The sequence below is a fragment of the Perognathus longimembris genome, chromosome 16 (assembly GCF_023159225.1).
Source record: "Perognathus longimembris pacificus isolate PPM17 chromosome 16, ASM2315922v1, whole genome shotgun sequence".
In the NCBI taxonomy this organism is placed as follows: domain Eukaryota; kingdom Metazoa; phylum Chordata; class Mammalia; order Rodentia; family Heteromyidae; genus Perognathus; species Perognathus longimembris.
The window spans coordinates 19,845,687-19,870,539 of record NC_063176.1 but is presented as its reverse complement, the minus strand read 5'-3'; the positions used below and the strand labels follow the sequence as shown (position 1 = coordinate 19,870,539).

The 24,853-nt window shown below is 47.6% G+C and overlaps 1 protein-coding gene across 1 annotated transcript in view; it reads right to left on the bottom strand.

Moving 5' to 3' along the window:
• Scd5 (stearoyl-CoA desaturase 5) overlaps positions 1 to 23,828 on the bottom strand; it is a 93,094-nt gene extending 69,266 nt beyond the window's left edge. The window contains exon 1 of the mRNA XM_048364604.1: positions 23,156 to 23,828. Coding sequence (XP_048220561.1) covers positions 23,156 to 23,387 — 232 coding nt within the window. The 5' untranslated portion in view covers positions 23,388 to 23,828. The remainder of the gene's footprint in view (positions 1 to 23,155) is intronic.
• Positions 23,829 to 24,853: the final 1,025 nt, after the last annotated feature.

Sequence of the window (24,853 nt, the reverse complement as noted above, 5' to 3'; positions counted from 1 at the left end):
CTTCCCCGACCTGCCCTCTACCAGACCTCCAGAACTCCCCTTCTCAAAAGCCATGGTGCCTCCACCTCCACAGGAAGACACCCAATCTTCTTAGATGTCACAAACTTATGTGACGCTCTCCAACCTGCCCTCCCGCCGCCTTCCCTCCCCGTGCCTCCTCTCCCACCTCTTCCCCCCCCACCCGCCCCTGCCTCCTCTCCCACCTTTTCCTCCTCACATTCTAGCTACATCGAGCTTCACTTTCATAATTCCAGGCCCTCGTTTGTGTGATTGCGCGGTGGAAGGGAGTCAAGTCCCAATTTAATCATCATTTCCTTCAGCTGGATCCCCAAGCCCCTCCCCTACATCATCTGCTGGTCTGGATTCTCAGAGCCCTGTGTGCCTCCCACCACTCCCGGCCTAGATCTTGGGGCAAGACACATTCCAGGTTACATTCCTAGCAGCTTGACTGGGGTGGAGGTGTGCAAGGTGTGTTACTGAACTGCATCATCCACCATCAGTCTTTCAATTCTTGTTTTACAGGATAGGAAAACAGAACTCACAGCGGAATTAAATGGCCCAAGATTGCAGAGCTCGGATTGTGCTGGGTATTCAAAACTAGATCTGTTATTGTGTGGAGCAGAGATATAGGAGCCAGTGCGCATGCCCACGCTCCAGTACTGACTCTATATGACATACTTCATCATTTTAGTAATCCATCAGAAATGAAAAAAGGAACACAATCATATCTAGTCTTTAGTGTTGTACCTGGCACATACTAAGATGAAAGAAAATCTAAAAGTTATCAAAAGTTATATTCAAAATGCAGTCACTTGGGTCAACCCTAAACAAAACAAAACAAAAAAAGTAAATAAAACCTAGCATTTATGCAGGAGGATATTTTTGCACAACTGCTTGGCAGTACCTATTACAAAAGACTTCCAGACCACAAGTTTGCTGAGAAGTCACCATGACCTTGTACATAAAGTTCATGACCTAGTACATAAAGTTCTTTCCAAGGACATATGCCCAGCAGCTGTCTGTTCAACCTCACGCTTGTTATTAATTGTTGTGTCTGAGGTCTATTGTGCAAAATATTCGCTATAATCTTCATGTTTATCTTTAACACTTTCCTTTGCCTCAAACTTTAGATAAGCTCATAGTTTAATATGGCACACATTTCCATTGCAATGCTGTTCCAAAAGAAATAGCATTATGTTCTGGATAATATCTCTCTAGTGGTCTTTTTTTTTTCATTTAGCTTGATATAAGCATATTTTCAAACTAAAAAATATCAACAGGATATAGATTGAAAAAAAAAGCATGACAACCAGCTTTAATTGCTTCTACAGTACAGTACATGGCTATACCAATATCACATTGGAAGCTATATTCACTTGCCTGCTTCTAAGATTTAGAAAAATAAAACAAAAGGAAATAATTGAATTACCAATGAAATGATTGAACCCCATTCCCAAGAGACTAGATTGATGGGCAAAGCAAGGGGAGGCAGTTTGGAGGGTTCTGGAAATGAAAGAATACAGAGCACACTACTCACCCCCAAGGAATCCAGGGTGAGGGAGAGTCTGGGGCCCTGCGGCTAAATAGCTCCAGGAAGAGGCCAGTCTCTCAGAGCTAAGCTTTGGCAAAACTCACAGCAGCAAGAGGTTATCAATTGGCTCTTCACCCAGAGGAGCTGCTCCACGAATCTCTGTACCCATGATTCCTGAGCTCCTGAGCAACAACAGGTAGCTGCTGGCCATGATCATCAGAAACGATTCTCCTTTCTTCATGCCAAGACACTGAGTAAACCCCTCTGCAAACTAAAATGCTATAGAATCTTGTGAACTGCCAAACAGCCCCAGCAAACATACCAACAGCGTCACTGTTAACTCATTTCTTCAAGTCTGACAGCTGTCCCGCAGGGCTTATCCAGGGTTGAGGCTGTAGCTCAGTGGTAGAGCACTTGCTTAGCGAGCCATTTCTACAAGGACTATGCTTTCCATCATAAGAAACTTCAGAAAAGCGAGTGGGCTGGGAAAGATGGACATTCTTTATTTTTGTTTGTTTGGGGTTTTTTTCCAGTCCTGGGGATTGAACTCAGGGCCTGAGCACTGTCCCTGGCTTCTTTTTGCTCAAGGCTAGCACTCTACCACTTGAGCCACCGCGCTACTTCCAGCTTTTTCTATAGATATGGTGCTGAGGAGCCGAACCCAGGGCTTCAGGTATACAAGGCGAACACTTTACCATTAGTCCATATTCCCAGCCCAAGATGGACATTCTTATGTGCTGGCATCTCCTAGGAGGGGGCAGAGGGCCCGTTGGTCATAGCTGTACAGCCAAGACTCTCAGAGCATTTACCAGAAGCACTAATTACCATACCATCCGGGAGGGGGAAGAGTCTCGTGAACTTTTCTCCCCAGGCTGGCTTCAAACTATGATCCTCCTCAGATCTCAGCCTCCTGAGTAGCTAGGATTACAGACAGGAGCCACCAGTGTCCAGTTCAACGTCGTCTCCTATAAATCTTTTCCTGGCAAGTCCTCTTTCTATCCCTCTCTAGAATTGACCTGTCCTTCCTTTGAGCCATCCTTGTACTCTAAACACATCCATTGCAGCATCTACAGTCTTTCTCTCTTCCACATCAGAGTGTTGTGGGTTACTTAAGAGCCAGAACTTTCTCATCATTTGTTTGTTTCTGAGACAAGGTCTTGCTATCTAGCCCAGGCTGGCTACAACTCTGGATCCTCCAGCTTCTGTTTCCACTATGCTGGGATTCTAGGTGTGCGCCTGTATTACAGGTGTGCCAGGCTTTTGGTTATCCTTCTTAATTAACAGCTTGATAACTAAGTAGGCATCACTTCTGTCAAAGGCCTAGCTCCTTTCCTTCTAAGGTACACGCACACCTTCCCCTTGTGCGCTCTCTCTCTCTCTCTCTCTCTCTCTCTCTCTCTCTGTCTCTTCTGTGACAGCCAGTCAGAGTCACCCTTCTCAATATCTCTGGGGCTTCTCCACTCCTTCCACTTCATTCATTCTTTTCCCTCCATTCCTCCAACTTCTAACCTATTCCCTGAAGCAATTTCCTATTCACTCTCCCTACCTACAGTGCTTCCTCCTTGGTGTCTCCTACGCTTGGCTCTCAGATCAAGCATCCTGCAGCATCAACAAGGACACGAACACCTCCCTTGCTCTAAACTCTCTGACAGACATCTGTAGGATAAAGTCTGAACAGCCCACAGTGTGGCCTGACATAGTGCAGTCGTGACACCCTGAGCCTTGAGCCAGTTTCCACATGGGCCCAGAGCCCTCTTCTCCCTACTGTCTGCTCTTTGCTCCTGAGCCACCACCCATCCTTACTCCTGTATCCATTCTCCTGTAACTCTCTTCCTTGTTCATTCTCAAGAGCCTCCTGTCACCCAAGCGCTGCCCTTCAGTCAAGGTCAGGGCCTTTTGCTCATCCCAGATCTGGAAACAAGAAGCTACTCTCTCATTCCTATGGAGCTCACCGTCTAGACCATTCCCTTGTAGCATGTGCCACCTCATCTTCTCATTCATCCTTGTCACAACCCTGTGCATCCATCATCTAGACTGCAAAGCCCCTTTTTCTAACCTCAACACCTAACAACAGTGCTTGGAGTGCAGATGCATGCACGTGTGCTTGTGTATGCATGCACACACACCCACACTTCAGAAGTGTGGGTGAGTGTGCAGGAGTAATTGGTCATTTGGAGGGTTCTGGATATTTGCTTCCATTTGCTGCAGATCTGTCCTCGGAAATGTAGGCAGGTGTTTCACCTCTGTAGGCATGCACCGTGGGGTTGGGTATGCACCTCTCACCAGCCTGAGAGGAGATTTTAGCAGAATGCAATACTGCTATCAAATGAATGAATTAGCGGTTGGCAAGTATTCTCATTATTATTATTATATTAAAATATAGGGGCAGAAAGAGGCACCACAGTCTTTCAAACCTTAGAACTCTGCCACCATTACATGCCTGTAATCCTAAAAAGGAAGGAAGGAAGGAAGGAAGGAAGGAAGGAAGGAAGGAAGGAAGGAAGGAAGGAAGGAAGGAAGGAAGGAAGGAAAGAAGGAAGGAAGGAAGGAAGGGAAGGAAAGAAGGAAGGAAGGGAGGGAGAGAGGGAGGGAGAGAGGGAGGGAGAGAGGGAAAGAAGGAAGTAGAGCTACCATTCTCATGAACATTGTGTGAGCTGGCAACACCTGACATTGCACCGGCCACTTGGGAGAATCTTCCCAAGGCTCTAAGAGCTAACCAATTCTGTCTTCTCTCTTCTCAGGGTACTCTAATCTGTTCTATCCTGAGGTCCTTGGTGTTGACACCACAAGATTCGGTCCCCATGGAGGGAAGAAGGCTTGATGGCACCTGACAGATCTGCCAGTGGTTGCCATGGAGATGGTGGTGCTTTCCGTAAACGCACCTGCTTTGAGTTGCTCTGAGGACTCGCCCTCATCTCTTATCCAGAGCTTGTAGTTCAGGTCCTCATGCCTTCTCTCCAGCAGCATTTTCCTACAGCTCCTTCCTTTCCTCTCTCAAATACCAAACCTCACCCAGAAACCTGACAACCTGGGGGCTAAACTTAGCAAAGGATGTTACCATGGCAATCAGAGGTGTTTGTGGGTGGGGATGTTGGTGGCCTTGCCCGCTCTTTTCAGTCAGTTCTGACTGGCAGAGGGAACTATATTGTTTACTTGAAGTGTTTGTTCAGTTCACTATTAATTGAAAAGGAAAAATTATAGTAATAATTCAATTAACACAAAGGCTATACCTGAGATGTCCAATTTCTCATAGACAAAGTAGAACACAGGATTCTGGGTGGACAAGTTTGCTTCCTCCAATCCTTCTTTTTGTCCCCAACTCTGAGAGGTGAATTACAGCTCCCAAACTTCTCAGTCCCTCTTCTCTTGGGTTGGTTCCTGACTCATGGGCATCATAAGGCTAGGAGAGTTCTGTCTGCTCCCAGGCAACTACACTTGCACCAAGGAAGTTGGAAGGCATTATCTTCAAGGGGGCACCATGACAAACAATGTCCCTGGCTGCTATAGGCTCAATGTGTCTCTTCAAATTCATATATGGAAGTTCTACCTCAGAATGTGACTGTATTTCCATACAAGGCCTCTAAAGAGATAATTGTTGAGTGATGAAGAAAGAAGGAAAGAAAAGAAAGGAAGGAAGGAAGGATGGAAGAAAGGAAGGAAGAAAGAAAGGGAGGGAGGGAGGGAAGGAAGAAGGGAGGGAAGAATGGAGGAAGGGAGAGGGAGAAAAAGTTACTAGATTTCTAGAGATCTCCTCCAGCTACAGTAAGATCAGAAAGCAGTCCACTTGTATCTCATCCTTAGTCATCCTCTAACTATGAGCAATGATGGGGATAAATATGAGCATGAGAAATGTTCTTTCAGGGAAAGGCAGTGTGGTGGGCACTGCCAGGGCCCTGTGTATGTCCCCTCATCTCTTACCTTCCTTGCATATGAGCCTGTGGCAGAACAGAAGCACTGGGATGGGTCTGCCCTTGAGAGCAACCTACAGCCAATGATGGATGAACAGTTTGGTATGTAAACACCCCATAATTCTTCCTCCTCTGAGACCTATTTCAATCTGATCAACCTCCCGGATGTCCCTGGAGAGGCAGAGTTCCCACACCCACAGTGATAGCTGGTTGTTAACATGCCCTGCCTTGACTTCATTCTCACCTATCTAACTTCTCTTTCTTCCCAATATAAACTTCTCGCCCTCAGCCCACTCAGATTCTTCTCACCAGCTCTGCTTCCGGGCAGGTGTTTCAAGAAAGAAAGAAAAATTCACATCACTACAAACATACTACCTGTGTTGCTCTATGTTATCCCCTTTGAATTTCCAACTACCCCACAAGATGTGATTCCCCCTATTTTTTGCACATAAGAAACAAGTGGCTGAGAAAAGTGAAGTATTTTGCCCAGGATCACACAGTTTGGGGAGTCAAGAGTGAGACCAGGATTCAAACCTATACCCATGAAACTCAAGCCTCTTCATCGGCCCCTACACTTAGCTTCCTCAATCTCAGCTCATCTTGCCAGGATGATCAGAAATCAGCGTGGCCCCAAATACTTATGGAAAAAAAGCTTTGGATTTGTTTTTCCTTTTACTGAAGGCTAAGATAATAAATAAGGAAAACACAGACTGTACCAGAGGACTTTGTGTTCCTCACACATCTATTGCAAAACTCACCTGTGGTCCTGTGAGCTATGGCTGCCTTCAGGGAGCTTCCAGTTCAGTCAGGGAGACTAACCATTATCAAAAGTGGCTCATACCTGTAATTCCAGCTACACAGAAGGCTGAGATCTGAGAATCACAGTTCAAAGCAAGCCGAGCAGAAAAATCCATGAGACTCTTATCTCCCAACAGCAAAAAGCCAGAAGTGAAGCCGTGGCTCACATGATAGAGCGCTAGCCTTGAGCACAAAAGCTCAGGGACAGTGTTCAGGCCCTGAGTTCAAGTCCCAGGACCTGCCTGGACCTGTGCACCTGTGAGCATGTGCACACACACACACACACACACACACACACACACACACACACACACACGTGGCCATAGAAAGCCAGATGCCAGTGGCTCATGCCTATAATCCTGGCAACTCAGGCGGCTGAGATCTGAGAACTGAAAGTCATAAGATAGTCCAGGAAGGGACATTCTATAAGACTTGTCTCCAGTTAACCACCAAAGAGCTAGAAGAAGAACTATGGCTCAAGTAAGGTGGCCCTAGCCTTGAGCAGAAAAGCTCTTAAATTCAAGCTATAGTACCAGCTAATTAAGTGTGGCCATAGAAAGTGTTAGGATCTAAGGCACAAAGATGCATTCAGAAGGCACTTTTACCTCAACATGAGATTTTAGAAAGGATTCCTGGGAAAGTATGGTCTTAAATCATGCATGAGCCAGGTGCAGGGACTCATGCCTGTAATTCTAGCCACTCAGAAAGCTGAGATCCGAGGATCATGATTTGAAGCCAGCCTGGGCAAGAAAGTGAATGAGACTCTTATCTGCAATTAGTCACAGAACCAGAGACAGCACCAGGCCCAGAGTTCAGGCCACAGAACTGGAAAAAGAAGGCATGAATATGTAGGACTGTGATCAAAGGTACTTTGTGGTTCAATGGGCAGAAAGCAGTGACTAAATAAATAAGGGGTGTAGAGAGATGAGGGAGCCTAGATTAGTACCAAGTATTTGCTCAAGTGACCAGATAGAAGATGTCAGTCTAACCCAGATTGGAATGGAAATGAAGGAGGAAAAGCAGCTGGTGGTGGCAGAGGCCATCTTTTGTTCCTGCATCTCTAACATAGACTGTGACAGTTATCCTTTGGATGTTCCAGGTAAGCTTCCCCAACCCCCTCTGTCAATTACAGTTCAGTCTCGTGTGCTGTGCATGGGCACTTGACCCCAGCCTGGAAAGCTATAGTCCAAGATAGTAATAAAGGCGAGCTATCTATAAAATGGGAAGATATCTTTTTTTCCTTTTGTTTGTTTATTTTTTCCTAGGCTGTCTACATTATATAAGATCACTTAATTGATCATCTGTAAAGTAAAATTCTTCTAGAAGAAAGAGAACCATAACCTTAGGGCTCGGGCATTTGTTTTGGTACTTCAGTACCCACAAACCACTTCTCCCAGATAGAAAACTCTCTCTCTCTCCCTCTCTCTCTCTCTCTCTCCCTTCCTCCCTCCCTCCCCCCTTTCTCCTTGCTCTTTGCTCCTTCCAATCTGTGAGAATAATTTATTGCCTGAGAAAATGGTTGAAGAGATTCCCACATTTTTGTGTTCTGTTTCTCTCCCAGCCGACCCACTTCCACTTCCTCTATCCTCCAGGACTCACAGAAAGAAGCCAGCTTCAATTCCAGTTAAGTCTATCAGCTTTGAGGCAGGGGAAATTTGCAATTCCACCTGCAGCAAGCTTTGCAGGAAGAAATTGAGGTGAAGTCCACTGACTGGAGCTGCCCGGCTCTGCCTGGCTGCCCTCAGGCTTACCAGGAGACACTCTGTGGCAGCCACTATCCTCTGGCAGATGCCTCGGAGTCTCCTGGGGCCTCTCACCATCTCCCAGCCTGCCATGACTCTGCTAATTATCACCTCAGGCTCAGCTAGAGTGGAGTGGGCAGAAGAGAGAAACTCAAAGCCATGTTTCTGCCTCTTTCCAGAAGACAGGCTGCTGGGAATGAGGTGTCAAGCATTGTGGGGGGGGGGGGTGTTTAAGGATGTTCCCAAATTTATAAGACCACAGCTGTCCTTCTGTGTTCAAACCCAACTAGTGGCTGCATGGGGGATGGATGGATCCTGAGTAAACTAATACTGTGGAGGCTCAAGTCTCTGGTCTATGCTTTCATATTGCTCAGGAAAGCATCTGTACAGGGACAGGAGTGGGCGTGTGGCGGTTCAAAGATGAGGGAAAACTCTGGAAAGCAGTACGGAGGTTCCTCAAAAGGCTAAACATAGAGCTCCCCTATGACCCAGCAGCCCCACTTTTGGGCATCTACCCAAAAGATTACAAGCAAAACCACACCAAAGCCACCAGCGCAACTATGTTCATTGCAGCACAATTTGCCATCATTAAAATATGGAACCAACCCAGATGCCCCTCAGTAAATGAGAGGATCAAGAAAATGTGGTATACACACACAATGGAATTCTATGCCTCTGTCTGAAAGAACGACACTGCCCCATTTGGAATGAAATGGAAGGACTTGGGAAAAAAATCTTACTAAGTGAAGTGAGCCAGACCCAAAGAAACATAGACTCTATGATTTCCCTCATCAGAAATAATTAGCACACATCTAGGATAATCCTAGCAGAAGGTCACAATAGCCTAATAACTATGTACATATGAACACATAAGATGATGCTAAGCGAAATGAACTCCAAGTTATGGAAACAAGTGGCTTATCATTGTTGTTATTTTCAACATACCATGTGAAATTATGCCTTTCTCTTTTGTCTTTCTTCCCCATGGTTTTACCCCTGATGTCACTGTAACTGATTTTGGTACCCTGTGTATTGTATTGGAACTAGGGAAGGGAAGGAGAACATCAAAATGGAGAGACAAAGGATAAAAGACGAACCAATGCAACAGCAATACTTACAAAGCTATAGGCTGTAAACCAACTGTACAACTCATGGGGAGGGGGAGGAGGGTAATGGGGAGGGGGGAAGGTGAGAGAAAAACAAGGGAGGAGGTAACAAGTTGGGTAAGAAATGTACTCACTGCCTTATGTATGAAACTGTATCCCCCTGTACATCACTTTGACAATAAAGAAAAAAAATATTTAAAGATGATGAAAAGAAGAAGCAAGAACATCTTGGAAACCATATTGAACTAGGTTGACCCTTAGCTCCTGTCCCACACTCCAATGTGGACTTCATAACCATAGACTCCAGGCAAAAAGGGATGGATGGATAGATGGACAGATAAGAACCCAAAGACACACCCTTTAATCTACACACATCAGGCAATATTGACCCTTTCTCAGAGGGCCTTCACCAATAAAGCCTCATGATGTCACTTTGGGGTCAGAAATGTGATTTCCATTGTACAGAAGAACTGAGACAGACTGTCCAAGGTCACACCACCAGCCAGGATGGGAAGGCTCTCAGAGAGTCTCAAGTTTCCTCTGACCCTCTCCCTTCCTGCCCTTGGAATTCTGGCTCCCGCAAGAACTGAGCAAAGTACTTTTCAATAGCAACAAATACCCAGAGTGATGCGGACAAGTTTCGTGATTAAAAAAAAAAAGTGAGTCATCAGTGCCAGACGTGTGGTTTTGTCAGATTCCTGGGAAAGAACCCTTGGGTGTCTTTCCTGATAACAGAGTTGGAATGATATGCAGGGCACATTACTTCATGGTTACCACACTGGTCACCTACAGGGCCCCATGCTTAGAAGAGTTCCATGCTTGATGAAATTTTATTTTTAATCACACCTTGACTTTTAGTGCTGAGGACTGAGCTCACTACATCAAGCATGCTTATGCATATACTCTACCACTGAGTTGCTCTGTAAGTAATTCAAATCCTTCATAGTTGTTGAAGGATTTGCACTGGGCCCTGGAAATTATGTACCTAGTCCCATTTCTACAAAAATTTCTTGATCATTTTCTCCTATAGTCAGCCTTCCAAATCTCAGAGTTTCCTGTAAGGCTAGAACTTTCATGGAATCATAACAAGGGTTGTTTTTCCAGCATCTGTAAACATCTGTTTTCCCAAAGCTCCAAAGCTATGAATACAATCAGCCAATGAAATCTCATCACCAAGATAGCCCTCAAACTCAGCTCTATGGAAGGTGTTATCTTCCAGTGGAAATGTATAAGGCTACAAGATGTCAAACCTAAGATCTTGCTGGCATTTGAGGTGACTCACAATTTAAATGACCAGGGCTGGGGATATGGCCTAGTGGCAAGAGTGCTTGCCTTGTATACATGAAGCCCTGGGTTCAACTCCCCAGCACCACATATACAGAAAACGGCCAGAAGTGACACTGTGGCTCAAGTGGCAGAGTCTAGCCTTGAGCAAAAAGAAGCCAGGGACAGTGCTCAGGCCCTGAGTCCAAGGCCCAGGACTGGCCAAAAAAAAATTTTTTAATTAAATGACCATTGGCTCTTTTCCCCCTCTGCTCTTCCTTGCATAAATCTATACCATGTTTTGGCTGTCACTGCCAGTTGTCAGATGTTCTGCTATTATCAGATGTTCTGTTTTGCCATCCTGTCCTCTCAAACTGCTCACAAAGTGCTCCTGCGCATTTGTAAGGGCCCTGCCCAAGGGAGAAAGGAACTGTGTGCACTAGACAGTCCAAGAATCTCTGCTTACCCCCATCCTAGATAAATGTCTATCTGACAACTCCCAAAACCCACACTGCCTCCAGTCAACTTTTGCTAACATATGTCATCCAGGTCAAAGGTGGGTGTTCAAACAATGACATACTTCGGGAGGTCTCTAGGAAGAAGCCATTCTTGGTCAGTAGGACCCTACTGAGCTGATCAATGAGCTAATCAGACTATCTCTCCAAGAGGGGGCATGAAATGAGAGAACTCTCTAACTCAATGGCCCTTTTAGGTTCCCATTACAAGGACAAGTTCAGAGAGAGAAAGAGGGAGAGAGGGAGAGAGAGAGAGAAAGAGAGAGAGCGAGAGCTGTTAGTGTATGAAAACCAGAGGCACTAATGCATTGGTTTTCTTTGTTATGCTGGTGTGCTGGGCAGAATGATGGCATCCCAAAGACAGCTCGAGTAGTCCTTGGTGTTGGTGAATACGGCACATTACGAGGCAAAAGGAAATTAAGTTATTTTTCAGTTGACCTGCCCCTAGGGAGAATATCCTCAACTATCTGGGTATCTTGCTATAACCGCAAAGGTCCTTGGAGAGGGAAAAGAAGCATCAGAAAAAAAAAAAAAAAAAAGAAGCATCAGAAGAGGTTGGACTGATTTTCTGTGTGGAATTCGACCAGCCATTACATCTGCAAAGATGGAGGAAGAGACCCCAGCCAAGGGCAGCAGACTGCCTCTGCAAGCTGAAAAAGACAAGGAAGCAGACTGACCACTAAGGCCTCCGGGCAGGAACATGGTCCTGGAAACACCTTGACATAGTGAGATCTATATCGAGCCTCTAATCTATGGAACTGTAACGTATTCATTTTACTGTCGATCCTTAACTCAGAGATAATACATGAAAGCAGTAACAACAGAAAACACATGCATTGGGTGAGTCCATGTCAATGTGAGTGAAGGGAAAGCATAAGAATCAGCCAGGCGCCCATGGTTCATCCTAGCTATTCAGGAGGCTGAGATCTGAGGATCATGGTTCAAAGCCACTCTAGGCAAGAAGGTACATGAGTGTAACTGTAACTCCTTTGTACATCACCTTGACAATAAAATTAAATTTTACAAAAGAACACACGAGATTAATCTCAAATTAACCACACACACACACGTGTGCACACATACACATGCATACACACACAAAAAAACCCTAAAGTGGAGCTGTGAATCAAGTGGTAGATTGCTGGCCTTGAGCACAAAAGCTCAGAGACAGTGCCTAGGTCCAGAGTTCTAGCCCCAGGATGGACAAGAAAGAAAGAAGGAAGGAAGGGAGGGAGGGAGAGGGAGGGAGGGAGGGAGGGAGGCAGGGAGGAAGGAAGGAAGGAAGGAAGGAAGGAAGGAAGGAAGGAAGGAAGGAAGGAAGGAAGGAAGGAAGGAAGGAAGGAAGGAGAAACAGTCTCTTGCTATCCTTGTGTGGCTCCACCATTCCAAGGGATCCCTGTCTTTACCGCATAAAGATGTACTAAGTGCAGTTTTCCCTTTGTTGTATCAAGACTTAATAGCCCTGTCTATTAAATCAAGCATGAAAGTGATTACGTTGACTCCAGGTTTCTAAGGGGATAATGGATGGAAATACACCGTTATGTATTCATTCATTCCCTATTTATACTCCCAGGAAATGCTGGCATATTTAATGTGGCCTCCTCTAGACCAGCAGCACTCAATCTTTTTAAAATTAGCGACTGCTCAGAAGCTGATGGAAGAAAATTGCCGACAGCCACAAAACCTTGCAAACTATTTCAGGGAGCTTACGAAACTGCTGAAGTAGAACCATGGCCCAGAACCCCTGCCCCGAAGGCCTGGGACTGCTGAAGGGGGGCGGGGGAGATACGAGCTTTGTGACTTTGACAACTCCCGCCACTCTGGTTCCCATCATGCAAAATGTGCTGAGTGTACAGCAGTCCCTTCTCCGAACCTGAAAGCCACTAGAGCTTTAAAATCCAGTGACTCAAACTGTGGAAAGGTAATCATTGTGTACCGTGTGTGTACCATCTACTGTCACCAAATACACAAACAGACATAGACTAAATAAGCTACATAGTTTGGGTCAGTTTTTGCCATCAAATGGATTTCGTAGATCACCTTTCCCATATGAGTGAGTTAGTTCAAAGCCTTATTGTTCAGACTGCAGTGGTAACCCTGTGTAGCTACTTCGTAGTTATTGCGGCATGGGTTTCCAGTTACACTCCAGGATCACCTTCCTCTTCCTCCCCCTCCTCCTCCTCCTCCTCCTCCTCCTCCCCTTCTCCCTCCTCCCTTGCCCTCCCTCTTTTTTCCTCCCTCTCTCCCTCCCCACCCACTCTGTTGTCTTTCCACTCTTCATCCATAGTCAAGCCACATAGCTCTCCAACAGAATGGGAAACACATTTTCAAAGTAATGTGCCAAATCCCAATTTCTCATAGACTGAAGGGCCCCCTCTAGTGACTTAGATTCCTTCATTTCTTCCTTGACTCATTCACCCAACACTCTATTTGTTCTCCAGCTTCTCAGCAGAGCCCTGTGCCAAGTTCTGGGATGGCCAGGGGCGGGGGGGGGGAGGGGGAGGTGCCCCGGATGCATGGAAAAAGCAGACATTGATGACTGTGATCAATGCGAGACTCAAAACAAGTATAAGGATGGAGAGCTGAGTGGAAACACTCACTAAAATACAAACCACCACACCCAGAGCTTCTCAAGGAACACAGCCGACACCACATGACGGACTAAGGACGAGGGAGAAGGAGAGGGCTGTGGAGTAGAGGTGTCATATTGTGCACAAAGCTACACCCTTTACTTCCTTTTGGCAGAGCCTCAGTTTTCTTTGGCTCTCCATGCTGCCTCTCAGTGTTGGCGTCCTTCCAAGTTCTCCTGGTGAAATTCCCATCCCAGGCTGATGGTAGTAGCAGGTATAGTCCTGGGGCAATCATGAGGACGGTACCTTCATGGAATAGTATTAGTGCCCTAATAAAACACTTCCCAGAAACACTTCTTCTTCCATGTGTCCACACAATGAAGAGGTGCCATCAAAGAATCAGGAAATGGGGCAACACCAGACACCCATCTTTCCAGCCTCCAGAACTGTGAGAAACAAATTTCCATTCTTTAATAAAAAGTTACTCCCGCCAGGCACTAGTGGCTCACACCTTTAGTCCTAGTCTACTCAGGAGGCTGAGATCTGAGGCTTGCCATCCAAAGCCAGCAAGAGTAAGAAATCTGAGAAACTCTCGTCTCGAATCAACCAGTAAAAGTCCAGAAGTGGTAGAATGACTCAAATAGTAGAGTGCCAGCCTTAAGCAAAAAAGCTAAGCAAGAGCAGAAGGCCCTGAGTTCAAGCCTACACACACAACACACACACACACACACACACACACACACACACACACCACTCCATTTATGGTATTTTTTATAGCATCATGAATAAACTCAGATAATGTCAATCCTAATAGGCTGACTGGCCAAGGTAATCACTTTTTCTTTTTTCTAATGCTGAGTTTCACAAAGTGCATGCAACTGAATCCTGCAAGTGAGACCTCATGGTCAGCAGCTCGGAGCCACCAAGAGCAATGTTCACTCTGATAAACTAAGCCTTTGAGGAGGGGTACGTTTTCTCTCCTTCCATAGGACAAAGGCAGGTTCATGACACTACTGGTCATTCAAGAAGCGACCTACGTCAGGATCTGTCCTGCCCCATGCATGCCCAGGGCCTCCCTCCAGTGAGCATGGCAAGCTCGCTGTCCCTGCGCTTCATCCCCACCCTCACCCAGGATTGCTCAGTAAAGTTAGAAGTCATCCTCTCCACTGAATGCATTTGAAGCAGTTCCATGGTACCTATGGCCCAAAGCAGACTACCCATGAGGATTTGCTTCTCAGGACTATGTGTGAAGCCGTGGGTTCAATCTGTAACACCAGACACACACACACACACACACACACACACACACACACACACACAGAATAGAAACTATAGATAGATTAATGATAGATTGTGTCTGAATTTGATAGAAGGAAGTCCTCCCTACAGATTCTTCTTCACTTTTAGCAGTTCATCCATTAAATAGACAAGCTGAGTTCCCAGAAGCCATGCACAGGGTCTCCCTGAGTCTATTCCTGAAATTAATTTTCTAGCGCATGAATTAAACATTGCTGCTGTGGGTTGAAGGACTTTAGCTACCATCTTTTGCTGGCAAGAGGAGCTGGACCCTGGAATGTTCTAAAATAGGCTACAAGGAGTCAAAAGGGTAGAAAAAGCAGCAAAAGAGAGGATATTAGTATGAAAATCATACTAAGTGAAGTGAACCAGACCCAAAGTCCTAGCAGAAGATCACAATAGCTCAATAGCTATGTACATATGAACACATAAGAAGATGCTAAGCGAAATGAACTCCACGTTATGGAATAAGTGGTTTATCATTGTTGTTGTTATTTTCAATGTACCATGTGAAATTATGCCATTTTGTTTTGTCTTTTTTCCCCAGGGTTTAACTCCTGATGTCACTGTTACTGATTTTGGTACCCTGGGTATTGTGTATACGTTTATTGGAACTAGGGAAGGGAAGGAGAACATCAAAATGGAGAGACAAAGGATAAAAGACAACCAAAGCAGCAGCAATACTTACAAAACTGTAGGCTGTAAACCAACTGTCCAACTCATGAGGAGGGGGAGGAAAATGGGGAGGGCGGGAGATGGGGGAGAAATGAGGGAGAAGGTAAAAAGTTGGATAAGAAATGTACTCACTGCCTTACATATGAAACTGTAACTCCTCTGTATATCACTTTTACAATAAATAAATCAACATAAAAAAGAGAGAGGCCATTAAACGAAAAAAATCCAGCCAGGCACCAGTGGTTCAAGTCTATAATTCTAGCAACTCAGGAGGCTGAAATCTGAGGATCACGGTTCAAATCCAGCCCCAGAAGAAAAGTCTGTGAGCCTCTTATCTCCAATTAACTAGCAAAATACTGCAAGTGGAACTGTGGCACAAGTGGTAGAGCACCAGCTTTGAGCAAAAAAATATATATATAACCTAAGGGACAGTGCTCAGGCCTTGAGTTCAAGCCCAATACCAGCAAAAAAAGAAAAGAAACAGTGCAAAATGCTACTCGAGTTCAGCTTCCCTAAGCTCTCTGCTTGTGGTTAGACTCAACGCTTCTTTAATTTTAATGTGAAGATGAGTCATCTGGAGACATTTTAAATGCAGATATTGTCAACACAGTGACTCAGCCTGTTATCCTAGCTTCTTAGGAGGCTGAGATCAGAAGGATCATGGTCTGAGGCCAGCCCAGGAAAACACTTGCAGACCTCATCTCTACTAATTTTAAAAAGGGGGAGGGGGAAGGGGGAAGGGGAGAAAGAAAATCTGGGTGCAGTGGCATGTGCCTGTGGAAAGCATAAATAGAAGAATCGAGGTCCAAGTTCGTCCTAGCAGAGAAGCAATATACAATGTGGAAAACAACTAAAGCAAAAAGGGGCTGAGAGTTTAACTCAAGTGGGAAAGCACCTAAGCACAAGGCCTTGAGCTCAAATCTCAGAATCTCTCTCTCTCTCTCTCTCCCTCCCTCCCTCCCTCCCTCCCTCCCTCCCTCCCTCCCTCCCTCCCTCTGAAGGTATTGATTGAGAAGGTTCACGGTCGGGGTCTGAGATTCCCTGGTTCTAGAAGGTCCCAGGTGATGCTAAGGCTACAGGTCTGAAGACTGGACTTTGAGTAGAAAGGCTCCTAAGTTTCAGGAGGCTGGAGACCAGGCACTGTTCTCAGGTACATGCTAAAGTTCTGGGAAGTCTCTAGAAAGCAATTGGCAGGCGTAGGCTCATAGCAACCTCTGGTATTTCCTAATAAGCATCTGTTCCTGTGTGCACCCACCTCATACAGAAATGAAAAGCAGAAGTTCTGTGGGGCTGGATATGCCTGTAGTATCAGCCCTCAGAAGGCTGAAGCCAGAGGAAGGTGCCAGCTCCCGCGGGGCTCTGGACAGACCTGCCTCAATGCCACCACCAGTCCCGAGCAGATTAAGGGGTAGGAGGCAAAGCTTGTCGACTACGGAAACTAAATACTAGTTCTCAACCTGGCTGTGGACCAGACAACACCTCCAAATTCACTAAGTAAACCAGGGCACCATAAGAGAGGTTCTAAGTCAGTAGGGCAGGCTAAGAGCGTGGGCTCCTGAGCACTGTAAAAGCTGCAGGCACCGCCCGCTGGGCCCAGTCATTTCCATTCCCTGTTCCGTTCCTGTTAAGGGGGTGAATGGCTCTGTGCGGGGGTGCAGCGCCATGAGGCCCTCCCACGGTGCTCACACACATCACCGACGGCAGCAAGTCAGCTGCACCTGCTCAGGCCATTCATTGCCAAAGGAAAACAAACCAGAGACAGACTGAATTTACACATGACCCAGATCTTCCCCCTGGCAGCCAGGGGCTTTCTGCACCCAGGAGGCTGTGTGCCACACGTCGCCCCTCCATGTAGAGGGGAGCCATGGAGAGACCGAGCGAGGGAAGCAGTGCGAGCAGGTGTATGTATGGAGCATCGAGGGTACTGCTTGCTTGGTGCTGGCTTCCAGGCCCAGCTCGGTTGTGCTGCTTCATTCATTCCAGCAGCAGCTGATGGTGGCCGAATGTTAGGGTCCCCAGTCTGCAGCTGGAGATACTGGGGTACCAGACAACCAGTGATTTGCCCAGGGCTACTCTAGAGGGTGGGGCGTCAAAACCAGATCCTCTTCCTTCAAAACTCATACTTTTTTCTGTCTTGGGGTAGTTCCAGGGCTTGAACTCAGGACTTCACACTTGCTAGGCAGGGACTTTACCACCCGAGTCATGCCTCCAGCCATTCTTTTGCTCTTTATCTCTGAGATAGGGTCTTCCTTTGTCCGGCGTGGACTGCAGTCCTCCTGTTTATGCTTCCCCGGTAGCCAGGATGTCAGGTCCACATTACGGTACCCAGTGTGCTGAGATGGATCTAGAACTTTTGTGTCTGGGCTGGCTTGGAACCACAGTCTTTCTAATGTCACCTTCCTGTGTAAGCAGGACACCATTGAAACCACTACACCCAGCTACAATGCCCACCCCCCCCCCCCCAAAAACGGTGGCACTCCCAAGGAAACCTGGGACATGGGAATAACACTTCCAGGCATGGACTACAGAGGAGCAAAATAAACGCTCCGTGAGGAAACTACCAACCAAATGTACCTTCTTTTGTAACCCTTTAAAAAGCCCACCGTAGCTCTGATTACCCTTTTATAAATCTATCACTGGCTTTGCCAAGTGATTATTATAATTTGATACAATACATAAAATTACACAAGATGAGAGCCAAAACATAGCATAGTCAACATCAAATATTTGAATGTAAAAGCTGGGTGTCAGCCAAGTATTGTGGCATGTGCCTACAATCCCAGCAGAGGTAAGAAGATCACTGTCGGAGGCGAGCCCAGGGAAAAGTGTGAGACCCTATATGAAAAGAATAAACTGAAGCATATAGCGTGGCTCAAGTGGTAGGGCACTTGTCTGGCAACTGCAAGACCCTGAGTTCAATCCCCCTACTGAAAAAAGAGAAGGCTGGACCTCACATTTGATCCATAAGTACTCAAAGTCCCCTCATCCTAGTGCAGTATTATAGTTTCCATTTTATAGACAAGGAAACAGCTTTACAGATTATAGAGAGAAGTCTGAATTGGCCATGCTGGGATTCCAACCTTGATTTCCCCTCTGCAGCTCAGTTTCTCATTTCATGAGCACAGTGCAGACTGCAGGGACCTTGAGCAGTTTTAGAAAAAAAAATGAGTTCATAGTGTCAACCTATGTTGTTATTTATGTTCGTTGGAATTACTCAGCCGGCACAATGCACCCTCTTATTCCCTCGGGTTTTGCTGCAGTCCTGTCTGCTTCAGCTCTTAGTCTTACCCACTTATTAAAAATGCAGGACTTGCAGCGACAGTGGCTGGAAATTGCAGGGTTTCGAAAGAAAAGACATTTCACTTCTTTCAAAATTTTAATGGCTTTAAATAATTTTTAGTGGTTTAATTAAGCATTAAAGTTTGTTTTTAAATGGTGACTCAAAGGGAAGGGAGGAAGCAAAACAATTCAAACCTGAGACGCTGAAAGCTTCACTGTGTTTCTACAGCAATCATAATTGGCCATTCAAAAAAAAAATCACCCAAAGAATATGCTGCAGACCAGCTTAGCTGTCAGCTGAACCAAAAGATTCTCAGCTATAAACCAGTGATCTTATAGAGGAAAATGGGAGCCAGATAGAACGAAGAGGCTGAGTGGGAAAGGAAGTGGATTTGTGTCCATTTCTCTTAGAGAACTTAGAGAATTTATCTAGAAAGCCAAAATGTGAGAGTCAGTAACGTCAGGCTTCTAAGTGAATTTATTGTGCAGCAGGGAAGTCTTTCATATTTATATGAAAGCAAAAATACAGCCAGGAGTGGTGGTGAACACCTGTAATCCCAGTACTCAGGAGAACTCCAGCAGGAGGATCTCAAGCATGAGGCCAGTCTTGGCTAGATAGTGAGACTTTGTCTCAAGATTACACACACACACACACACACACACACACACACACACACACACACACACACACGTATATATAGAGCAAGAAAGAAAGAAAAACAAAGGAAGGAGGAAAAATGGAAGGAAGGAAGAGGGAGAAATATCAAAGGGAAAAGAAAAGGAATGAATAAGAAAAGATGCAGATAAAAAAAGAGTAAAAAAAGAAGTCAAGAGCCAGTATAAGGTCCAATAATAGTGATGGCAGCTAATGATTTCTTGACACAACCAAACCAAAAGCCAGGCACTATGCTAAATGATTATCTAATTTAATTCTCACAAGCTCATGAGCAAGCAGTATTTACTAATTCAGCCATTTACAAGTCAGGGATATTCATTTGTCCCTGGCCACACAGCTAGCAGGCAAGTATGCAGGGGTTGCCACTGGAATCTGATGAGCCTGGCTCATCCTGCAAAACCTGAAGGCAAGACAGAAGCTGACTGCCATGCTCTCTGGGGGCTTCCCAACAACCCAGAGATTTATAAGAAGGAAGAATAACCCATAAAGACGCCAGGACCATCCAAGTGGTGGATACAGGCTGTCCAATGCCGAACAAGACAGCTCATCTGCGGATAATTCTGAGATTTTGATGGAGCCTTCCAAACTCCTGCTTCTCCTGGCTCCCCACCCCCCACCAACTGCCCCTATCCCCATCCCTTCCCAGCTTCCTGCCATGGCTGGCGTCCATTCAAGACTGTCCAGAAATACTCTTCCATTTGCCTTCAAGAAGGTTCCAGTTGCTCTGGGACAGGATCAGAAGAGGACAGCCAGTCTATCAAAGAGTATAAACTGCTGCTGGGGGCCAGATCTGTTGTTGAAGCTCTTTTACATTATGTTACTGCAGAGCATCCTTTGAGGACTGAAATGCTCTATAGGATGAAACCAGCAAAGCGATTCTGGGAGTCAACAGCCAAGACTGTTGTTTATCAACAGAAAATCATGTGGATATGATCAGGAACTTGGCCTCACGGTTTTGACCTCTAACTGTTGCTCTTGGCATGCAGTGCCTTGGCTAACTGTTCCCGTGGCCAGGAACCCTCAGAGTGGTTGCTTTTGTGAGCTCAGACCTGCAGGTGATTTATTCTCCTCTAGAGCTGCTTTCTGTCCTGGAATTTAACTTTATCCCTGCGGCATCAAGAGCAGCCACTCAGAAAACTAGGAGGATCAGAAGGGAAAAACAACTTGCTCTGGCCCCAAGGAGAATCATGAGCAGATGTGGGGGTTGGGCAGTGGGGGAAAGTGGACTAAACTTCTTGCTGGGCTTGTCATAGATGACATCTCTGACGATGAAAATTCACTCCTTGGATACTGCACACTATGGAAAGCACCCTCTGAGGAGTGCTCTGCATGGATACCTCCCATTTCCAGGGCAAACAATAGATGGACTAAAGCTACTTCTGTGACAACTCAGGTCCTGAGTAGTTGAGCAGCCCAGTGGGGCAAGAACTCAGTCCGGAGACTAGACCTGGGGTTGTGGGGTGAAAGTTGGGGGCAAAGGCATTAACACTTTCACTGAAAATAACTCCATTTCTCTGGGTCTCTGACAAAACCCAGTCATTCTCATGACTGATCTTAGCTGGAATCTGATTGTCCTTTACATTTTCCCCCAAAAGACAGCCACCAGAAAACAAGCAAGCAAAACCTTGCTTGGAATGTTTTAAGCCATAATTTTAGATCATGGAACTATAACATTTATCATTGTCTGCTCTTTTTCTGAGCAGTATGGAACTCAGTTCTGAACTCGGCACCTTATCCTAGCTAGGCAGGCACTCTACTGTTTGAGTCCTGTCCCCAGCTCTTTTCACTTTCATAACTTTTCAAATAGGGTCTTCGTTTATGTCTGGGCTAGCCTGAACCACGGCCCTCCCATAGAGCTGAGCTGACGGGAGCAGGACACCGTGCTCAGATTGGTTGAGCGAGAGCCTCCTCAACTTTTTTTGCCTGGGCTAGCTTTGAATCCCAATTCTCCCACGCTCAGCCTCTCCACTAGCTAGGGTTACAGGTGTGAGCCACTGTGCTCAGTATTTTTTTTTCCCTTGGGAAAGAAAATGAATACCTTCAACGAAGAGATGGAGAGAATCAAGATTCAGAATTCAGAGCTCTTAAGATTTCCATTCAAGCAAAGTACAAGGCATTTAGCAACATCACCTACAAAAAAGAAATCAGGTTCCTAAAGTGTGTTAGCTTCTCTGGAGCAGCTAGAGGAATTTCTGGCCAAGGTCTTCCAGAACAAAGATTCCATCCTTACCACTGAGAACAATCTGGAAAGGGCAGAGGTGACTTGGCAAACCTGAGAAGGCCGGCCTAGTCCTGTGGCTCCTGGAAGAACTCCAGCGTCTCAGAGCTCGGTGATAGGGAGTGGAGCTGTGGGCACAGTGGAGCTGCAGGCATGTAAGAAAATATCTTAAGTGCTCGCTGATCTCTGAGTGAGCTCTAATAGTGCCGCTACCAAAGATCAGCCCCATCCCCTAGAGGCCAGTGCGCTCTGTAGTTCAGTGCTAAGCCTGCCTCTGCCATCTGAGGGTGGAAATCAGGAGCTTTGGTGGGCACTGTGGAAATGCGTCCATGGAGTAAAGGCGTTGTGTAGAATATTAAACCAGAAAACAAGAACTGAGAGGGTGCACTGGAAAGGGAAGAGAGGAGGCCCAGGATTGATTACCCAGAGTGCTGCAGAAGTGGGGTGGAGTGGGGAGGACCTTACACTTTAGGGATCCCCCAAAGACCCCTGGCTTCTCTCACACCCCTCAGCAGAGTTCCCTCCCTGAGCCACACCCCCTAAGAAGGACCAACTTTCAACGTGGGTGCGGGTGTGCTTCCAAGACAGGAGCTTGCAGGGCGGCCTGACACGCAGCTGTGCTGTTCTCTACATGGCTGCACCTGCTGTGCCCGCACAGCTGGATACATGCAGAATGAGCTTTACAGGGAGTTTTCCTTCTTCCTCTTCCCCCCCTGGAAGTAAACGCGGGTTGAGTTTCTCTTGCCTGCCTTCCTTCCAGATCTCAGAGACTGGACCTGAAAGCATTTCTCCCAGCACTACCGTGCCCTGTCTTGTCTCGCGGAAGGCGGCCCTGTGGTGGCCGAGGGAGACAGTCGTGGGGGTGGCTCGGGAGGGCGGGGGACAGCCGCTAATGTGAGCATTTGTTTTGGCTTGGTTGGCTTGTTTTGCAGGGGTGGCACTGCGTCTCTGGGGTCCGGAAGAGAAGCGGTCAGCCCCTGAGCTCTCTTCCGTGAGGATGCAGGTCCAAGGAAGGAGCGTGGCCCGAAAGGCACACGTGCCCTCGTGTGCACCGGAGGCACTGGCGGGGATCGGGACAGGGGTGTGGGGCACGCGCCTCCAGCCCAGGGGCGCATGGGCTCGCCGAGAAACTTCTAGGATGGGAGAAGAGCACCTGGACCTAGGAGAGCACGGCCGGGCAGGGCCGGGGCGTGGCGGGGGGGGGGGACGGGCCGCGGGGAGCTCATTTCTTCCAGCCCGTGCGCAAAAAGCAAGATTGCGTCCCGGGTCAGGTTTCTCCTCGCCCCACCGCCCCCAACGCCCTTCTTGAACTGGGGATCCAACGTCCCTCCACCAGGGACCCCAAGAAGTTGAAAAGTGAAAGACCCAGGGGACCCAGAGGCGACCCAACCACCCCACCTGCCCTCCCTCCTCCAAGCCCCGTGTAGCCGGTTCCCAGCGGGTCGGGGGTGGAGGGCGTCGCAGGACTCCGGGGCGCTGCATTCTCCATCTGGGGCAGAAATACCCGCTAGGCGCGTGGGGGGCAGAGCCGTGGCGGCCCCGCGGCCACCATGGTGCCCCGGAGGGGACGCCACTTACCCCAGAGCAGAGTGAGGGGCTTGGCTTTGGGGATGAGCACCAGGGAGTAGGCGGCCCCCAAGTGGAGCAGGCTCATCAGGACCACGTTCCTCCAGACGATGTGCAGCCGCCGTCCGCGCGCGCCCCGCGGCTCCGGGCCCGCGCCGCCCGCCGAGCCCCCCAGCCCGGCGCGGACCTCCTCGTTGGCATCGCCGAAGGGGAGCTGCCCCGCGGCGGTGGCCGGGCCTGGCATGGCTGGGCAGCCGTGCGCGCAGCTCCGGGACGGGCGTCTGCCTGGGTGGCTTCTGCGCGCCTCGCGAGCCCGCCTCCCGGCCCGGCCCCCCCGCCCCGGCTCCCCGCCTCAGCGCGGCCGCGGGGTGCCAGTCCTGACGGCTGGCATCTGTTGCTGGGCGAGTCACCCAGCGCCCGCGAGGAAGGGGGGGAGGAGGAGGAGGAGGTGCAGGGGAAGAGGGAGGGGGAGACTGGGGGAGAGGAGGGGGAGAGGGGGAGGAGAGGGGAGGGAGGCGCGAGAGAAGGGCGGGATCGTGGAAGGAGCAGTGAGGGAGTCCGGAGGGAGCCCGGGGGATCCAGGGAGGAAGACATGCACTGCATAGCTACAGCCAATCACGATCGCCAGTGGGGCTGGCGAGGAGGAAGGGCCCCGCCCCCCTGCCCGGCTCCCAAGGGCTGAGCCAGGTGCCCACTGGGCAGGTGTCGGCAGTGGGGCAGGGCTAACGGGGCAGGGAGGCTGCAGGGCAGAGGTGTGTGTGTGTGTGTGTGTGTGTGTGTGTGTGTGTGTGTGTGTGTGTGTGTGTGTGTCTGTGCACTGCTCATGTTTCTTCAGACTCGAGAATGTGCATGTATGTATGTGTGTTGCTTATGTTTCTTCAGACCCAAGACATAGTTTCCAGACAGTTCCTTATTTGCTTTTTTTTTTCTTCATGTCACATCCCTGATGGGAATTTTTAAATAGTTTCTCAGTGTCACATGATCAGATAAGGCTAGATCCACAATCAGATCTTCCCCACCCCCCTCAGTCCTGGGGCTTGAACTCAGGGCCCGGGCACTGTCCCTGGCTTCTTTTTTGCTCAAGGCTAGCACTCTACCACTTGAGCCACAGTGCCACTTCCAACCTTTTCTGTTTATGTGGTACCAAGGAATGGAACCTGGGACTTCATGCATACTAGCTAAGCAAGCACTCTACCACTGAGCCACATTCCCAGCCCCCACAATCAGAATCTCAAAAAAAAATTTTTTTACTATAAAGGTGATGTACAGAGCGGTTACGGTGACATAAGTGAGGTAAAGGAGTACACTTCTTTTTGGACAATGACACCTTTTCCCTCTCCCAGTTTTTCCCTCCCACTCCCCACCCACAAGTTGTATAGTTCATTTTCAACACAGTGTCTAGTGAGTACAACTGCTGCATTTGTTCACTCTCTCACAATCAGAATCTTACATCCTGTCCGTTAGTGGACAAGGCTCCATGGGCAGGTGGCAGGCAGTTGCCCAGTTCCACCTGTGCAGCTGCAGGTGCACACAGTAGGCGCCCAGTCAATGCCTGTTGGGTGATACATAGATGATTTGTGGCTGACTTGCAGCCATCAGTTTCATGCTTTGAGTTGAGACTGATACATTCGTGCTTGCTAACCAGGGTGCTTTGGAATGGCCTCAGCCCTCTGCTGCCGAACCATTAAATAACTACTTTATAGAAACATC